The sequence below is a fragment of the Panthera leo genome, chromosome B2 (assembly GCF_018350215.1).
Source record: "Panthera leo isolate Ple1 chromosome B2, P.leo_Ple1_pat1.1, whole genome shotgun sequence".
NCBI classification, from domain to species: domain Eukaryota; kingdom Metazoa; phylum Chordata; class Mammalia; order Carnivora; family Felidae; genus Panthera; species Panthera leo.
Genome location: NC_056683.1, coordinates 129,538,327 through 129,558,534, shown reverse-complemented (window position 1 = coordinate 129,558,534; position 20,208 = coordinate 129,538,327). Strand labels below are relative to the sequence as shown.

General features: G+C 39.7%; 1 protein-coding gene across 5 annotated transcripts in view; it reads right to left on the bottom strand.

Annotated features, from left to right (window-relative positions):
* The window catches only part of UTRN (utrophin), a 582,930-nt gene that overhangs the window by 335,243 nt on the left and 227,479 nt on the right, over window positions 1-20,208 (bottom strand). For all 5 annotated transcript variants that reach the window (XM_042940000.1, XM_042940001.1, XM_042939999.1 and 2 more), the window contains 6 exons: window positions 19,332-19,573; window positions 18,987-19,167; window positions 16,020-16,165; window positions 15,146-15,358; window positions 3,034-3,147; window positions 2,225-2,380 (listed from right to left, as the gene is read on the bottom strand). In XM_042940000.1, coding sequence (XP_042795934.1) covers window positions 2,225-2,380; window positions 3,034-3,147; window positions 15,146-15,358; window positions 16,020-16,165; window positions 18,987-19,167; window positions 19,332-19,573 — 1,052 coding nt within the window. The remainder of the gene's footprint in view (window positions 1-2,224; window positions 2,381-3,033; window positions 3,148-15,145; window positions 15,359-16,019; window positions 16,166-18,986; window positions 19,168-19,331; window positions 19,574-20,208) is intronic.

The following is a 20,208-nucleotide window of genomic DNA, read 5'->3' as shown; positions in this document are numbered from 1 at the left end:
ATTTTCCTTATTTACTTGCCCCCAAATCTCAATAAATGCAAGCACAAACCATCAGATTATAGCACACCTAGAGAAATTTGAACCTGGCCAGAAGAGATGACAGTATGGATTTACTTTCTTAAGTGTGGCAATGGTTTTGTGGTTTTGTAGAAGATTGTCTTTATTCACGAGTGAAGTATTTAGTATTTAGTATTCATGCTAACGTATTCAAGGAGGAAGTGTCATGACAGTTTCAAATTCCTGTCAAAAGTCCATTTTTAGGGGGAAAAAACACCTGTGTTTGTGTGTTATGTGTGAGGAGAGTGAAGGAGAGAGAGAAAGCAAATGTGGGAGAAGGTTAACAACCGGCAAATTAAGGAATGGGCCCACGGCTGCTCCCTCTACCACTATCTAAGGCTTCCTTGAAGTTTGGACATATTCAGAGTAAGGAATTTGGGGGAAAACAATGAAAACAAAACATTCAAGGATGCAAATATAAGTTTTTCCTACATAAGCATTAACCAAAAAATATCACATGAAGAGATAGGTACCATCTACAGGGTTGTCTGAACATTTCTGCATTCACACCTTCTCCTCCCACTTCCCCCGTTCTGCACCCACTTCAGCTTTGTGTAACCTCACTAGCAAAGCAGAAGCAATCGTAAAACTACATCGATCTCCTACTGTACCCAGAGTTGCCTTCCTTCCATTTCCATGGAGAAACTATCCCACAGCAATTCTTTCACTGGTAGAGGGGCTCTTGGCCTTCTCACATATGACAGACTTCACTCCAGAAATTATCTTCTCCAAGCAAGGTCCTTCTTTTTGGGCATGCAAATATCCTATAACATCCCTTATTTCTAGAAATTATAGGGGCACCTGCATGGCTCAGTCGGTTAAGCATCCAACTCTTGATTTTGGCTCAGGTCATGATCTCACGGTTCATGGAATCAAGCCCTGCACAGACAGTGCAGAACCTTTCTGGTGGTCTCTCTCTCCCTCTCTCTGCCACTCCCCTGCTCTCTCTCTCACTCTCTCTTTCTCTCTCTTGATAAATAAACTTTAAATAAATAAATAATAAAAATTAAAATTACAAAAATACCCCCTTGGATCCCCAGGTCCCCTCTCCCACCTCATTTCTCTGCTCCCTTGAATAGAAAAATAGCAAAATTCCTCCAAGTTGCTACTACTTGACCCAATCGCTCACTTCCCATTCTCTGCTCAACATTCCCCAATGTGACTTTCTTGCCTGCCATGCCACTGGATCCACTTTTCTCAAGGTCATTTAAAGCCTGCATCTTGTTAGATCAAAAACCTGACTTTCAGTGCTCCTTGGGCTCAAAAATCCTCAGTACTGCGCACCACGGAAAGCTTTCTCCACCTGGCCCCAGGACCTCACAGGCTCTTGGCATTTCTCCTCTGGCTGACCCTTCCTTCTCGGCACCCTTGGCCTATGCTCTTTCCTCTTTCCAGCAGAAAGAGCTGAAGAGCCCCATCTACGTGTCTCAGTCTCAAACTTAACCCTGCCAGAATGGAAATCATTGTTTCACCTGCCCTCACAAAAGCTTCTTCTCCTCAAGTCTCCACCATTTCAGCCAATAGCAGCACAATTCATACAAAGTGGAAGCTTTGCATAGACCCTCGGCTGTTCCTGACTACTCCCTTTTCGAGATCACACATCTAATCCATTACTAGACTCTTACCTCTGTTTTCAAAATACAGTCCAAACCTAACATTCCTCATGACATCCACCACAATCTCTCTAGTCTGAGGGGCCAAGACAACAATAACCTCTTCAATATCTGTTTTCACTCTTGCTTTCCCAGAGTAAATTATCCACATGATAATATCACTTCCCTGCTTAAGACCCTCTGCTTTCTGTGTGAAATCATACCTGAAATAAAAGTTTAAAATTTTGCTTCAAAGGCCATATACTATTCACACCACCTGCATTCTGACCTCAAATCTTACCCACCCGCTAATTCCTCTCTTCATTCTGTTCCAGCTACTCTGCCTTTCTAGGTCTTTGTTGAACACCCAAGCTCATTCCCACCAAGCAGCCAAACTAGAAAATTAGTACACTCCCCTAATGAAAAGAAAAATCCATTTTTTGCCCCAACCTGCCACCATGCTATAGTTATTCTAGGCCACTGTTTCTCAAACTGGATGGGCTATAAAATTAATTCAGTCACTGAAAAAAAGCTATCTGGCTCTTAAACACAGATAGTAAGGTTGAAAAACTTACGTCCTTGCTGAATTTCTCCACTTGGGTTTGATAGTCAACTAGTTTTGTCTGTATCCAAGTTTTGATTCCAGCAACTGGAGAGCTTCGAAGGTCGGCCTCTATTTCCTTCATGTCTTTCAGAGATGATTCAATTGTTTCTATTTCATTAACAAAGGCCTGAACACACAAAACAAGCCAGTGTTGAGTTCATTGCTATATAAGTGGATGCCATAACTATAACTTGTCTGCTTGCATCGCTGAAAATACTATAAAAACAGACTACTTGAGAGTCAGGACTTTTAACTACTTAAGCAATACTGCGCCTTGAGAAATTCATTTCACCTGTGCACTTCATATAGCCAGCTGCCAAATTAGATTGGAAATATTTGACTCTCGGCAGGGAATGGTCCTCTCAATTAATTCAGAGAAGCCTAATGATTTCACCAAATACAAACTGCATACAGTATTACTGGTAAATTTCACATGTTAAATATGTTTTTCTTTAAGCCTCACCAGGTGGCACAACAAGAGCAATATAAAATTGGTAATTATGACACTAAAATTGTCATCAGAACATAAATAGCAGCTCCTAATGAATTAAAATTGCTCTCATTCTCTCTATGCAGAATTCGATAACCCTAGCCAAAACATGGACATATAAATAACCAGTCATTCTTTTAATAACTGTAAAGTTTAAAAAAAGGTCTATGATGAAAGATATTTTATCTAGGTTTGTTGTCATGTCATATTTTTGCAATTTTAATAACAGCAAATAACAAAGAAGAAAATGTTATTTATTACAGGAGAGTCCCTAAATCAGCAAAACTCACAGAGCACTGGTCAAGCTCACGCTGTAGCCCTTCAGCATCTCCTTGGACAGCCTGCTCTTTCATTAAGAAGTCTTTCACACCATCCATCCACTTCTCAATGACTTTCAAATCAGCCTAAATGAAACACAATAACAAAGGGGGATATTACTCAGTGACATTCAACCCGCTGCATCTCAAGACCTATCGCTACCGGAAGAAAGGCAACTTTTCAAAACTTTGATAGCATCATTTTCATTTATTGCATTTCTTTCTTTACATCTTCCAAATTTGAAAATAATGATCTTCATGATTGACTAGAATCCTCAAGCGATGACAGTTTGGTGATCATTCTAAAGATTTCAAAACACTCTCTAGTCAACCAAGCTACTTTGCTTAAACATGAGTAGTAATATCAATGATTATAAATTCAAAATACAGGAAAAATGCTTTTCTAGGTGTAATTAGCTAAAAAATCTTTTGTTCTCCTATGATTTAGAACAACTTTTCTCTAAAAGCTAGCTACTCACAGCAGGAAGAAATCAATAGCACGGTGGAGGGAACACAATCGATGGCTCTAGTTCTATGCTGGGCACTGTGTGACTTAGGAACCCAGGGGAGTCCACAGGTCAGCTGCATGGCTTTCACCCAATATTTCCTAGGCACCCACTGAGATCCCTACAGTGTATGGTACTGTGGATCAGAAACAAGTGAGAAAGAGAACGTGCTGCAGGGAGAAACAGAAGCGGTAACATTGGAACTGGGCCATTAATGCAATCAAGTAGGTGCAGTGTGGTCTCCAGTACGAGAGCAAAGTTATGATCATTTCTTCCAATGGCCTCTCATTCTGTCACTGGCCAGGCTCACTTGTTAGCTTTCCTGATGTGGAGCTGAACTTGTTCCCTTATGTCCTGTCAATTCTTTGCTTCTCGTTCAGCCCTAAGGATGGAGATACATTTACAATCCTGTTCAAAGATGACCTTCCAATTTAAAGGCAGCCACTGTGTCTTCCCTTAGTCTCCTATTGGCGCTAAGCATTCCAAATTCCTTCAATGATGTCTCTAGAACATGAGATCCAGGTATGGCACTCACCACACTCATCAACATGCTCAGGACACTAAATCAATTTTTTAATGTCCTTACAACATGCCACACAGAACCAACTACCCTTCCCCTTATAATGCTGGAGAATGGTCAAGATAGAACCTGCTGTTTCACGTATGGCTATTCCACTCATAAAATGCCAGCTAAAGTTGTTTCAGTTTTACTTTTCTTATTATAGGTTGTGGGGTTTTTTTTCTTTTTTTTATTTGTTTGTTTATAGATATATTAGTCTCAATTATTATTTATGGTTAGCTAAAACTCCAAAATTCCCATAACTACCTCTAAATTACATTTCCCCTATCTCATATCGATTGCTTAAATGACTGCTGTAATAAATTCAAGACTGATATTTACAAATATTAAATTTTGCCTAGGTATGCTAACAATTATAGCTAACAATGTAATCATAAAAAGCCAACAAAATGATTTGAAGTTTTAGTCTCCCCACTTTGCTGTCAGCTATTCCCCCTGTCTCTTGTCAGCAAATCTGACAGTAGGGGTGTCCTTTTTCTTTGGGAATTTTTTGTTGTTGGGTTTTGGGGTTTTTTCTGGCGAAAAATAAGGCCAATGATAGTGCCTACCTGAGCATTTCCTCACGAAGACCCATGCCATTCATTATTCAACAAGGTTTTGGCTTAGTTTTCAAAATAAGCCAAGGTTTCCGAACCTTAAAGGTTCGGAAGAGATTTCTCAGGTATTTTAGCGATGAAGTCAATACTTGCCAAAAATGAGTTTGTGAGCCATTATTTGAACCGAATGAGCACACATGAAATGTAAGATTATGAATCTGTATATCTGATAATCTAGCATCCCTCCTCCAAAAAATAAATAAAGGAAAGCAGTAATTAAAGGAAATCAGTCTGGGCAAGGGTTCTCGGTGGTGTCCATGATGACTCCTGGTGACCACCACATTCCTTCCTAAGCACGTGGAAGATCTCTGGTTTGCCGTTTATCCACAGCGCTGCCAGGAACGGACACCAAGCTTACTTCAGGTCTTTGCCTTCTAGAAAATAATGTTTCCCCCTTAAGTAAGACATGCATCATCTCCATTCTTCTGGTACTTTCTCACAAGATGCACAATGTGGCCTTGAGACCATGAGTAAAATCCCCACATTACTCGGGATGTTGATTTAGGCGTCTGAAGGATCTGGGTAGTTTTCCCATCTAACTCCTGATCTAGGCACTAATGCCCCCTCAAGAATGGTCACCTTTCCAATTTGCAGGGCCCTCCTCCGATGAAGACAGGGAGCAGAAAGCACTTGTTGTTTAGGCCTTTCAGCCTCCTCCTCTACTGACACTCTGCACCCCACACATGCTTCCAAGTACGGCTTCTTTGTAAACTCTTTCAGTTATGCTGTGCACTTCCTCAAGCATGCTTTCCCTCTGTTCTTTAGCCTGTCACTAGCCTGTTCTCACAGGCTCATGCACTCTTGCTCTTCCATATTATTTTGATCAATTACCTCTCTCTTCTGCATTTGCTCCACGCCCTAAGATCTTACCATACAGGACTACTTGGTAAGACATGCCCTGGGCAGGGGGAGGCAGGATGCAAAATGATTGAAGTGCAGGGGCGCCTAGGTGGCTCAATCAGTTGAGCCTCTGACTCTTGGTTACAGTTCAGGTCACGATCTCACAGTTGGTGGGTTTGGGCCCCACGTTGGGCTCTGCGCTGAGCACACGGAGCCTGCTTGGGGTTCTCTCTCTCTCCTCTTTCTCTGCCCCTACCCCCACTCGCGCTCTCTTTCTCTCTCTCAAAATAAACTTTTTACAAATATCTAAAACAGATAAAAGTGAAAAAAGAGAGAAGCTACAAATACATATACAGAGTTCATAAAAGACTTTCTTTTAACTGTCCATTTAATTTGTTGCCACTTCTTGCATTACTCTCCATTCTAAACTTAAGAATTCAAAGCAGCATTACTGCTGTATAACTGGGCAATTCAGTAACTCCAGTTTTGAATTTAAAAAACTGATAGGGGCGCCTGGGTGGCTCAGTCGATTGAGCGTCTGACTTTGGCTCAGGTCATGATCTTGCGGTTCATGGGTTCGAGCCCCACGTCAGCCCCTGTGCTGACAGCTGGGAGCCTGGAACCTGCTTCGGATTCTGTGTCTCCCTCTGTCTCTGCCCCTCCCCCACTCGCTCTCTCTCAAAAATAAATAAACATTAAGAAATTAATAAAAATAAAAAACTGATAGTCTTCTGGGCCAAGGATTTTTGAAATTTACGTGGAAGCGTTCCACTCCATGGAGGTTTTCATCACAACCAGCCTTGACGGAAGCGAGCAGCCTCAGTCCAGCGCTTGTGAGAAGTGGCATCAACCCCCTTCCTTCCTCCCTCTCCCAGATACACACAGACCCACGGGGAGGACACACAATTCACACACACTTGTTCCTTCTCTCTCACACACTTTAACATGAGAAAAAAGAGGAATGAAACAGAAACAGACAAGCCATGAACACCAATTGATCATCCCAACAGTAACAAAGGAACAGACAGGAATTTGAAAATCTGTTTTCCCTACTAAAAACCCTTCACATAATCCTGGCCACACCGAATTCTAAGAGAAGCAGTGTGTGACCCATGATAAGAAGATGAAAGTGAAAATACCAAGGTCGGCCCCTTACCAGCCACAAGGTCTTGAGAAACTCACTTCTTTTCTTTGAGCCTCAGCAGCTCATCTATAAAATACGAATAATAACAACTACCTTGCCTCTAGAAAAACAGAGACAATGTTTGGACAGGGCCTGGTACAGAGCAGGCATGCAATAAAGCCTAGCTATTATTACTAAGATCTACAAAACCAAGTGCCTTATTACCAAAATTAAGCCATGAAGAGTTACCACTTCCAAGTTCAGAGAGAGTGCATGCTGGCATGAGTCAGCTTAATATTTTTAACTAATGCCAACATTAATCCTTGTTCTTAAAAGTAACTGCTTAAAAGAGCTACTAGATCTCCTGAATTCAGCTCAGCAGAAGGAAACCCAGTAAATGAGGGAAGGCCCGAACTTTAGAAAGGCCTGGCAGCAGCAGCCTCTCGCAGAACCCCCCACCCTGTGGGTGCATTAATGGGTTAGTAAGAGCAATTCCAGCTAGCACTTGCGTGCAGGTAGGTGTGGGAGATGGGGAGCTCTGCTCCGCCCTCCAATGCCTCCCCTTTCCCCCGGAAAGAAATTATTGTCTCAGTCTACCTGTGGCAGGTGTTTCCTGCGCTTTGAAAAGGCACCCAGAGTCTGCTCATCTTTAATTCAATCATACAAGAAAAATTCCAAAGAAAGTGCAAGAGCTTACATGAAAATTATTTCTCTCCCCATTAAAAAAAATCACTCAACTTATGCACTTCTGAGTTTCTAATGTACAGTAATGACTATTTAATTTTTTTATCCATCTCCATTCACTTACACAATACACACATATATGTTATATATGATATATATTCTGAATATTATATATGTGTTCACATTGGGTAATTTCTAATGTCCTCACTTCTTCGGGTGACCTCAGCTCTTTTGAAGCAATAGAAAACATTTTAAAATACTAGTAAACTTCTAAATTCACTGTCATTATTTCAGAGACACAAAATAAACTGTAAGTCCTAAACTACATCCTTATTTACACTCACAAAATTCTGAAACAAATAGAAAATGAATAATATGGTAGTTTTGAAAACCAAAGGATCAAATATTCGAGTTTGGAAGGGCCAAAATGTCTACACTGACCACCTCTGCTCAAAGGCATTATTTGTACGCATCTGAGATGGATAACACCTGTCGGTGGGTCACAGAAAAGGAGTGCAAGGTCATAAAAACAACTCCTTTAACCAACGAAGCACCCCATCTCCCAGCCTGGCCCCTGAGCTAGGGACGGAGGAAATCTGAAGCTTGGTAACTCTGGATTTCAGACAATAAGACTCCAAAATACACAACTACCTCCCAGGATTTTGTTGACAGCTACATTCTTGGCATTTTATTTCACTCCTTCCCCATCTGTTGGAATGTCCACAGCTTTTTAAGCAATTTCTAGCCCAAGACACAGGCGAGAAGAAGTGTGAAACCAGAATTAAAACAGTAACTTGAGGTAATGAGGCTTCTGTTTTGTTTGGTTTTATAATATTCATAAACCTCAAAAACACTCGTTAAAAAAGTGCTCTTTCGTTTAGCAGGGAAGACCAACAATGACACTGCTACAGCATTTATCATCTGAAACTAACAAGAGTTCTTAAATGTAAGGTTTAGAATGCACCAATGTTCCCTTTAGTAAAGTAAAATGCATTCAAAGTGAGGGGGGAAAAGACCTTATGAAATCACTGTATCAGTTATATGTTACCCGAAAAAAGTGAGATCGGCCATGTCGCAGGTTACTCTTACAAGGTATTTACCACTGCGTTTTTACTCTGAAGTGCCTTCCAGAGTAATTTCAAAGCCTGGTTGGTTCTGCATGTCTCAGAGCTCCGGCGCATCCCCTTCCACAGGCTGGGCCAGAGCACAGCGGGCCAGTGTGTCCTCTGAGTGCTCAGCAACTGAAGGAAGGGGTGTGACTATACAAGGTCCCGTCATTTATGAAAAGCAGGCATTTAGATTTTAGAGACCCAACTTCGTAGAGAAATGTGACTGGTAAGATGCCTGCAGGCACCTACAAACCAATTATTCACACCCACTTACTTGTTGCTTGCCACACAGGGTTCCTGTAGTCAAAGAGTTCAGTCCTCGGGGGGGAGGACAGACACACAGTCAAGCCTTAATAAAAAAAAACTGGCCTGAAATGAGGGACTGTGAAGGCATGAACGAGGCATAGTAGAATCACAGAGGAGGGAATAATCAGCTGGGGGGTATGGTGGTGAGCGAGACGAAAGACTGCTTGTGGAACAAGCTTATTCTTAAAGGATGAGCTCAGAAGAGGAGGATGTGAATTCCTAGCAAGCAAGTGACATTTCCGGAGAAAGGCAATTATCCAATGTGGGGTCTTTGTGATCCACTACACTGTTTTTCTCCTCACCCCACTCAGCTCTGGAAGGAGGGGGTGGGGACAGGGGGCACAGTGCAGGAGGGGCTTCAGAACAAGGAAGGGGCAGAAGCTAGGATGTTTATGAGTGCACTCTCTATTACCAGGGCAAAGACAACCACATACTTTCCAGAAGCGGAACTCTGCCACCACTGTAGAAGATGGATTTGAGGGGGCACGACTAGAAGCTGGAGTCAGATGTAAAGGGCAATGGGATTGTCAGGGCAAGGGACTGAGAGTCTGCACAAAGCAGGGAGAGGCTACAGGAGTGTCTGAAAGGGAGGAGCAGTGGTAAACCTAAGACAGAGTTTTGTGTGGGCCTTGGGGACAGTTGCACGACTTTGCAGGGATGACGCACCACAAAAGAATTTAAATAGGGAAAAAGAAACAATACAAAATACCTGAAGCCCCTGAATCCAAAGACATCATTACTGTTGATAAGAGATACATAAACAGCCTCTTAGGATTTTATATTTAATTCTCATAACTCATAAGAAACTCAAGTAAAATCAATAATGAAAAAACTTTTTCATATATTTTTAAATGTCTAGCTGCCTGGAAGAAGTGGGTTTTAAAAGCACCAATTAATTTTAATTCTTAAGTACAGGAACTGAGGTCATTATTTTGGCATGGAATAGATAAAAAAAAAAAAGATTTAAGAACTTACATGAACATGACACTGAATAAGAATACGCAGGCCAAACCTCTACCTGTACAGAGAAACCAGCCATGCAGACAAAGGAAACGTAGGCAGATGAAAAAAGACACTATTTGTCAACAAGTAACAGAAAACTAAAATTTGCACACAAATAACGACACTTTTGCAAGTACTGTAGAACGGGTTCAAAGTTTAAATGTGCTGTGCCAATAAAAGGCATCATCATTATTTTCAGTAGGGGATTCATACTCCAAGTTCATGCATCTGTGTACTACTTAAATGTCCCTCATGGAGCTCCAACATCATTTGTTTCTATTAGGGTGAAAAAAAATGATTAAAATTAATAACATTCATAAGCTTTCCCTTTTTACTTGGAATATGTTAGCCTCTAGCAAGAACCCTTTTTTTTAACAGTGATTCAACAATTCCATACATCACCCCATGCTCATCATAAGTGCCCTCCTTAATCCCCATCATCTATTTCACCCAGCCCCCAGCCCCCTCCCCTCTGGTAACCATCAGTTTGTTCTCCATAATTAAGAATCTGTTTCTTGGTTTGTATCTTTTTCCCTTTGCATGTTTGTTTTGCTTCTTATATTCCACATATGAGTGAAATAACATGTTTGTCTTTCTCTGTCTTATTTTGCTTAGCATTATACTCTCTAGATCCATCCATGTCATAGCAAATGGCAAGATTTCATTCTTTTTATGGCTGAGTAATATTCCACGGTATGTATGTACTTAGCTTCTTTACCCATTCATCAGTTAATGCTTCCATATCCTGGCTATTATAAATAATGCTCCTATAAACATAAGAGTACATGTATCCCTTTGAATTAGTGTTTTTTTATTCCTTGGGTAAATACCCATTAATGCCATTGCTGGATCACAGAGTAGTTCTACTTTTAACTTTCTGAGGAACCTCTATCCTGTTTTCCAGAGTGGCTACACCAGTTTGCATTCCCACCAACAGTGCATGAGAGTTCCTTTTTCTCCACATCCTCACCAACACCTGTTATTTCTTGTGTTCTTGAGTTTACCCATTCTGACAGGTGTGAGGTGATTATCTCATTGTAGTTTCGATTTGTATTTCCTTGATGGTAAGTGATATTGAGCATCTTTTCATGTGTCTTTTGGCCATCTGTATGTCTTCTTTGGAGAAATGTCTATTCATGTCTTCTGTCCATTCTTAATTGGATTAGTGATTTGGGGAGTGTTGAGTTTTTATATAAGTTCTTTATGTATTTTGTATACTAACCCTTTATTTGATATGTGATTTGCAAATACCTTCGCCCATTCCGAAGGCTGCCTTTTAGTTTTGTTGATTATCTCCTTTGCTATGCATAAGCTTTTTATTTTGATGTAGCCCCAATAGTTTATTTTTGCTTTTGTTTCCCTGGAGATATATCTAGAAAGAAGTTGCTATGGCCAATGTCAAAGAGGTTACTACTGCCTATGTTCTCTTCTAGGTTTTTTTATGGTTTCAAGTCTCACATTTAGGTCTTCAATCTATTTTGAACTTATTTTTGTGTAAGGTATAAGAAAATGGTCCAGTTTCTTTCTTTTGCATGTGGTGGTCCAGTTTTCCCAACACCATTTGTTGCAGAGACTGTCCTTTTCCCATTGGATATTCTTTCCTGCTTTGTCGAAGATGAATTGACCATATAACTGAGGGTTTATTTCCGGGTTTTCTATTCTGTGTCACTGGATCTGTGTCTATTTTTGTGCCAGTACCATACTGTTTTGATTACTACAGTTTTGTAATATAATTTGGAGTCCAGAATTATGGTGCCTCCAGCTTTGTTTTTCTTTTTGTTTTTCTTTTTTTTTTTAATTTTTTAACGTTTATTTATTTTTGAGACAGAGACAGACACAGCACGAACAGGGGAGGGTCAGAGAGAGAGGGAGACACAGAATCCGAAACAGGCTCCAGGCTCTGAGCTGTCAGCACAGAGCCCAACGCGGGGCTCGAACTCACGGACCGCGAGATCATGACCTGAGCCAAAGTCAGACACGTAACCGACTGAGCCACCCAGGCGCCCCTGTTTTTCTTTTTTAAGATTGCTTTGGCTATTGAGGGTCTTTTGTGATTCCATACAAATCTTAGAATTGTTTGTTCTAGTTCTGTGAAAACTGCTGTTAGTATTTTGATAGGGACTGCACAAAATATGTAGGCTGCTTTGGCTAATATAGACATTTTAACTTTGCTCTTCCAATCTATGAGCATGTAATGTCTTTCCGTGGGACCCGTTGTTAATATTAACTGCCTTCAGGAAAGGAAATGGTATGGGGGCGAGGGAAGACTCTAAATGTTCACTCTAAATACTTCTCTATTATCCAATTACATCACAATGAACGGTCTCTATGCATTACTTATATAATTAAAAATCCATTTTAAAAATAAACAAGCCAACCACTTTTTTCCTAAGAAACACCATCGTAAAATAACAATGAATCAAAAGCCTACTGTGCCTCATGCCTTAAAGACAAATAGAATTTAAATGGCCAAAAAGTGTCCATCGGGTCATTGAAAAGGGGGGAAAAATGCTAACCTGCAAATGAGTATTTATTGTAACTAGCTTTGGGTGAAAAATTAAGTTGTCCTAAATGAACCATAAGTAATTAAGTAACAAAGCAATGCCTGCAAAACAAAGCAAATAAAGGAGTAAAAGTTTTCTCTAGAATTAAAAAATATGAGGTGCCTAGGTGGCTCTCAGTTGGTTGGGCGGCCGACTCGGCCATGGGTTGTGATCTCACAGCTTGTGAGTTTGAGCCCCACATCGGGCTCTGTGTTGACAGTTCAGAGCCTGGATCTGCGCACGCACTCTCTCTCTCTCAAAAATAAACATTAAAAAAAATTAAAATACACACACACGCACACACACACACACACACATATATATATATTTCAATAAAGAGGTTGCACAATTAGGGAATACAAACACTGTCAACAATCTTGTAGTTAAACACAAAAAATAAAGAATAGCTGGACTTTACAAATCTGCTACTGTGAAAACAACTAAAAAGTCTAAATATCTGGGGTATTCGTTATGTAAGTAAATTTGGCACACATTCCAAATGCCAGTGCCTGGACAGGCTACATGAGTAACAACAGTGCAGGAAAGCCTAAAGCTGGATTACTATAACCACAGGACTCTCTTCTGCGTTTCGGAAGACAATGTCTTTTCTTTAAACTCCGTATTAAAATATTGGCACACATTTAGGTAACCCTAAAAATACACTTTTGCAAGTCCAAAGAAAATTAACCTGTTAATTTCCCTAACTGCATCTCAGATTTAAACTTGAAAGCAAAGCAATGCTCTTTAGAAAAGATGAGAAATCTCTAATCCAGCATTGCTCAACCTTCACACTATTGACATTTAGGGCCAGAAAATTCTTTTTTTGTGAGGGAATTCTTGTGCGTTAGCTGTAACCTTGGCCTCTGCACGCTAGGAGCCAAGAGCACACCCTCTCCCCCTAAAGTTGTGACAACCAGAAAAATCTCCAAACATTAACAAATGTCCTGGGGGGAGGGGAGCAGGGTACAAAATCACTTCAGTTGGGTCCCACTGATAATGCAATGCCTGAGCCATAACCAAAATTTTACAATCATGAGTAAGGGTAATTCTGTTTTTTTAAAGTTGGTGAGAATTATAACTGAAGGCAGATAAGGGGAAGTGGATCCACTCACAAAGTAAAATGATTCAAAAATACTAAGCTACACATAACACACTCCTCTTCAAAATTAATGCTTTATTCTTTTTTTATTTTATTTTATTTTTACATTTATTTATTTTTGAGAGACAGGGTGAGACAGAGTGCAAGTCGGGGAGGGGCAGAGAGAGGACAAACAGAATCTGAGGCAGGCTCCAGGCTCTGGACTCTCAGCACAGAGCTTGACGGGGGGCACACACCCACGCACTTTGAGATCATGACCTGAGCTGAAGTTGGATACTTAACTGACTGAGCCACCCACACACCCCAAAATTAATGCTTTATTCTAAGGAGAGCTCAGCCTTGGTATAAAACTGAAGTTTACACTTAGAAAAAAAACTCCTTCCACTACCAACACACACACACACACACACACACACACACACACACACACACACACAGAGAGAGAGAGAGAAAGAAACCTCACTATCTTTATTCTCCTGGTCACTCATTGGAACTGCCCACTGGGGCAGTTCAGTGGTCACCACTCTTGTCTCATCTTTCTGGACACCTTCACACTGATCTGTAGAGTCTACCAGCCTCTCTTCTACCACATATTCCCTGATTTTGATTTTTAAAACATCACTTTCATACATTTTGTCTTAATTTTCAATCTTGTCACTTTATCACATGCTTCACACAAAGTCTCACATCCATATGACATATATATTTTATATATATGTAAATAATCTCATTTATATACTCTCTTGGAAACTAAATCCAAATATATGTACATATATACAATATATTATATTACATATTAATATATATCCAAATTTAAATCTATTACTAATTTCATTTCATTCATTGAAACATACTTACTGAGTGCCTCTGTGCCAGGCACTATACCATAAGTCTATCTTGAGATACAACAGTGGGAAAACAAAACAAAACACGACAGATCAAAGTAAGGAGATCTCAGGAGGACGGAGAACAGAGTGTGATGGACTTATTCTTCATCCAGACCTTTTCTAATAGAAAACCAGGTGATTTGCTGGAGACCACTTCTCCATCTTCTTCCCAGATGAAATGTTAAAATCCTGTCTTACCTGACATTGACTTTTACCACTTTCTCCTTAGGTCCTAACATTTGCCCCTTCCTCTGGAACTTCATCGCTGCTTCATCTGTCAACATTTTCAGATGTAGGAAAGGATTCTACTCCTGAATTTTCATGTCCCTCAATTGACCTGCTTTCCCAATACGACACCGTTTATTGACAGCCTAGCTCAGATTTGTCTCAAGAAGTCTTCAAAAACCGGCTTCAAGCACTCATCTCTCTGGTACGAGGTGGGCAATTTTACCACTCTAACCAAGTTCCCCTGCAACCTAATCACTGGTCTGAATATCATGCCAGCTCCTCATCCCTGAAACATTACTTTGACCAGTTTTAAGCAATTTTCTCTTTCTTTAAGATCCAGTTCACCTCTACCAAGAAGCAATCTTGCAAAGCAAAAAAAAAAACACAAAAAACAAAAAACAAAAAAACAAAAACAAATGTGTTCTCCAGCACAGTAAGAGCAAGTCAGAAATCCCAACTTATATACATAATAAATGTAGGACTAGAAAAAAATGCAAAATATCCAAATAATACATACTAGAGTCTTACATGATAAATTACCATTTTACTCTCTGATAAAGTCCTAATGGCCGCTGGATTTACCTCAAAAGCTCCAAGTTTGGGAGTAATTTCTTCAAGCAAATGAAGATCTTTGGAAACCTTGACCTTTAGTTTGTTCCACTTTCCCTGAACATCATCAAATTCTTGCTTATACATTGTTTTTACATCTGGAGAAACATTTTTCTCCAAAGCCTTTGTTTCTTCTGCAAGTTTATATAATGTAGGTTTGTGATTCTCAAGGATTTCATCAAGATCCTGAAAAAAATTTTTAAAGATTAAAAATACACACAATAATTTGTACACATGTAATAATACGGGCTATAACACAGACTAAGGTCACTTTTTAAGAGGTATTCAACTAAAAAAGAATTGTGTAAAAATCATGAAAGAAAAATAAGCATAACCAAAAAACGTTAAAGCTTTCCCTTCATGAGTTGTGCGTGGGCCAGAAATAATATATTCTCCACACTAAAATCCAGTATAACAATACACTCAGTGAGGATCCAGTGTGCAGTGCTCAATGGCTGATCTGTTTTATCTGATGAAATAACGCACAGTCACATATCCTGAATGACCAGAGAAGCATTTTTATTCAACACAGAAGAAAGAACACATCAATTCAAGTAATATTCATTTTATTCGAGACATTTTAGCAGATTATGAACAGGTTGAGAATTCTAGACTAATTGTAATAGAAGGACAAAATATGCTTTTATTTTATTAGTCATATTTAATAAGTTTCTTTCAACTGACGTCCTACATTATAGTAACTAACCTTCAAATTATAAGGAGTTTTTGATCAATTTTGACCACAAATAGCTAATATTTTTTTAGGTAGCTGAAAACATACTTCAAAATAAGTGATATGTGGTATTAAAAAGGACTCCAGACTTCTAAGACCTACAATATATATTACCTTTTTCTCCTGCAGGGTTTTCTCCACCTTTGTAAGATCATTCAAGACATTCAAAGATGTCTGGGCCTTCCTTTCTGAATCATTTAGTATATCTTTCAGTGTTTTCAATGTTTCCAAATATGCATGTCCAGGTTGGCTCTTCAGTTCTGTTTATTTAAAAATACTTACTTTTAGAAAATAGTGTTAGAAACCTATTATTATTATTATCATTATACATACCATTAATCTTCTCTATATAAGTGAATCCTAATAGCTAGTAAGTTAAACTCCGTAATTAAAATTTAAAAGGGTCTCCGCTAGTTACTAAGCTAAATCATTCCACTGGCATTTCTGAAAGTCAGATGGTGACTTCATTCTTGCGGATGTTGATGTTTGAAATATTAACTAACTCACTATCATTTTTTCTTCATTTCATCATGATGAAATGTCTCTCTAAAGATGGTACTACAATGTTTCTTTTGTCTCATATAATGTCCTTTTCCCCAGTAGCTACACAAAGAATAAAAGAAAACCAGGGTCCCCTCACCCAGTCTTCCTCTGAACTCAAGGGTGTAGACAAATGGCCACCTACAGAGTGGTGGGAGTTACACAGAACAGGACAGCCAGGTTACCGCAGGTACTCTGAGAAATAATGACTGCAGAAGCCAGCCAGAATGATGTCTACCTCAGCCACTGATGTAAAAATCACAGACAAGCAACAGTTGTGTGGAAAGGAAGGAAGCTCATCTGAAGTACAAAGAAGCAAAGCCAACTAGAAGCAAAAGTTAAGAAACCAGCAGCATTAGTCACAACCGCCAAAGGGTGGAAAGCACCCAAATGCCCTTGACAAAGGAATGGAGAAAAAAAATGTGGTATGATACATATAATGGAATATTACTCAGTCTTAAAAAGGCAGGAAACTGACACATGCTACCCATATAGATGAACTTCGAGGATATTATACTAAGTGAAATAAGCCAAGTACAAAAAACAAATGCTATAGGATTCCACTTATATGGGGTGTCTAGAATAGTCAAACTCATAGAAACAGAAAGTAGAAGGTGGTTGCCAAGGGCTGGAGGGAGGAGGAAATGAAGAACTGTTGTTTGATGGGTATCGAGTTTCGGTTTTACAAGATGAAAAGGTTCTGGGGAGTGGTTGCATAACAACATGAATATATTTAACACTACAAACTCCACACTTTACAATGGTTAAAATGGCGGGGGGGGGGGGGGGGGGGGGGGGGGGGGGGGGGTGCCTGGCTGCCTCAGTTGGAGAAGCACACAACTCTTGATCTCCAGGTCATGAGTTCAAGTCCCACACTGGGTGCAGAGATTACTGAAATGAATAAAACTTTGAAAAATGCAATGCAATGCAATGCAATGCAATGCAATGTAATGCAATAAAATAAAATAAAATAAAATAAAATAAAATAAAATAAAATAAAATAAAATAAATAAAATAAATAAAATAAAATAAAATAAAATAAAATAAAATAAATAAAATAAAATAAAATAAAATAAAATAAAATAAAATAAAATAAAAGCGTTAACATGGTAAGTTGTATTTTATGCCTATTTTACCACAACTAAAAACAAAAAATAGATTTAGAATTTTTTTTCAGTTTCAGGTCAGGAACTGTGTTGTATTCCATAATGTTAAACAGATATTTTAATGTACTGCTTTCTCAATTTACTGTTACAAAATATGCTTCTATTTTTGACAAGGATCAATATGAAGGCATGTTTTATACAGGATATTTTAAAAGCAATACTCTCAAACATTTATTTTACACTGTAGGTTAACTGAATTCAATGAACAAAAAGCATGGTGTCCAAATGCCTTTCCAGAAGAAAGACAGCATGACACATTTGCTTACCATGCACACATACAGATTCCTACAAGTCACTGCAAAATATATACTTGCCACAAGGCAGGGTATGGTTCAACATACAGCTTTTTAACATTCATTACCCATAACATTACATAATACAACACAATTCCTGACTTACACAATAGCTAAGGAGAAAAAACGGAACATATGAATGATGAGCTCTCAAAACACTTAACGGTTAACGTGCCAAAACCAGGTTTATTCCAAAAGTAAAAACTCTTTATAATTTTCAGCCTTTGAAAAAGAAACATGATTTCTTTTCAAAGAAGAGATGGTATTGCTAAAACCTGAACCACTTTGAGCAAAAAGAAGTAAGGGATCGTTCCTTTTAGCGCTACTAGTAATGATGTTAGCTGGCCTCCTTCAAGAAAAGGAAGGAAGAGCACCTTTCAAAACACTCTTTAAGAATCATTATATGTAGGGGCACCTGGGTGGCTCAGTCGGTTGAGCATCCGACTTTGGCTCGGGTCATGATCTCACAGTTGACGAGTTCGAGCCCTGCGTCAGGCTCTGTGCCGAGAGCCTGGAGCCTGCTTTGGATTCTGGGTCTCCCTCTCTCTCTGCCTCTCCCCCTCTCGTGCTCTGTCTCTGTCCCAAAAATAAAGATACACATTAAAAAAAAAAAGAAGAAGAATCATTATATGTAGAGCAAGTGAAAGCTGTTTGCACTTTTACAAACAAGTGTGAATCCAGGAAATACTCTGAATATACTTTAAGACCCAGAACAGTAGCAGGCACAGAGGAAAACAGAATGTGGCTAGTGTAAAACAAACACGTGTGCTCTTTGTGTGAATATGGGGAGTAATTTTTTTAATGTTTTATTTATTTCTGAGAGAGACAGAGAGAGAGAGCAAGAGCGTGAGTGGGGGAGGGGCAGAGAGAGAGGGACAGAGGATCCGAAGCAGGTTCTGGGCTGACTGCATCACGCCCAAGGAGGGGCTCAAACCCCAAACTGTGAGCTCATGATCTGAGCCAAAGTCGGATACTGAACCAACTGAATCACCCAGGCACCTGGGACTAATTTTTACATTAAGGCAAACTGAGAGAGAAGACAGTGGAGACATCTACTAAGAAAACCAAGAGAATGGGTTTACCGTTCTCTAGCTGCTGCTGACGATGCTCTAATTCCTGTTGCACAGCGTGGTAGTGGCCGAGAAAGGTATCAAAGCCCTGCTGGACAAAATCCGGGGTGGAGCGCTGAGACTTCAGGGCTGAGCAACCTGCACGCGCCTTTTCAATTTTGGGGTGGAGGTTGAGGAGATCTGTCAGTTCCCGCTACGGAAGAGAAAATAGGGTCACAGAAGTCACTGAAGATGAACATCCTCACAGAAAGTGAATCAGAGCGGCATTAACCTAACGTTCATGATACAAGCAGCATCTTTTTTAAATACAGGACTGGACATGGGATTCTTTCATGTTCTGGATGGTTATCTCTTTACCTGACAGGAGTCCTTCAAGCTCTGCAAGGACTGCTGGGGAGATTCTGAAAAGGGAGTGTGTTTTACCCACTCCTCTTTTGTCTTTACGGTCTTTTCGAGATCATCAAGCTGCTTAAAGTAAGCATTTATATCTTCCTGTAGCTGAATCTTTCTTGCCAGATCTTCCAAATGCTGAGATACATCCTTCCATTCTGAGAATACCTTCTCCAGAACGTTTTTTATTTCTTCATTAGGAATACCTTCTACGCGGACATAAAAAATAAGCAGACACTTCATATGTTAGTATAAAAATTGTTTTCAATTTGTTATAAACATTCTGACCTATTCAAAATAATGAGGCGATGTCACATATAATGATCATTCCTTTAAGTCCCTTTTAACATAACAACAAAATTACAATGATACCGTTAGAAATAACTATGTTTCAGGGGTGCCAGGGTGGCTCAGTTGGCTAAGCATCCAACTCTTAATTTCAGTTCAGGTCATGATATCGTGGTTTGGGAGATCAAGCCCCGTGTCGGGCTCTGCGCTCAGATTCTCTCTCCCCGACTCCTCCTGCTTACATTCTCATTCTCTCTCTCTCTCTCTCTCTCAAAATAAATAAACTTAATTTTGTTTCACTCCCTGACCAAAGCAGGAGACGGGAAGCTTGAAACAGCAGTTCAGGAGTGGTATTGCTGTCACAAGAGGCACATCAGTGGAGTTCTAGCCACTGCCTTTTATACAAAGCAGCTTCTCCAGTGAACCAGGGAAATACAATGAATTATGTGGACCGGTCAAGTTCTGACATGAGAAGGTAAACCCTCTGTCATCACAAAAAAGACAACTGGCTAAATAATCGAGGAGGGAGTTCAAGAGTCTGGTTTGACCAAACCAT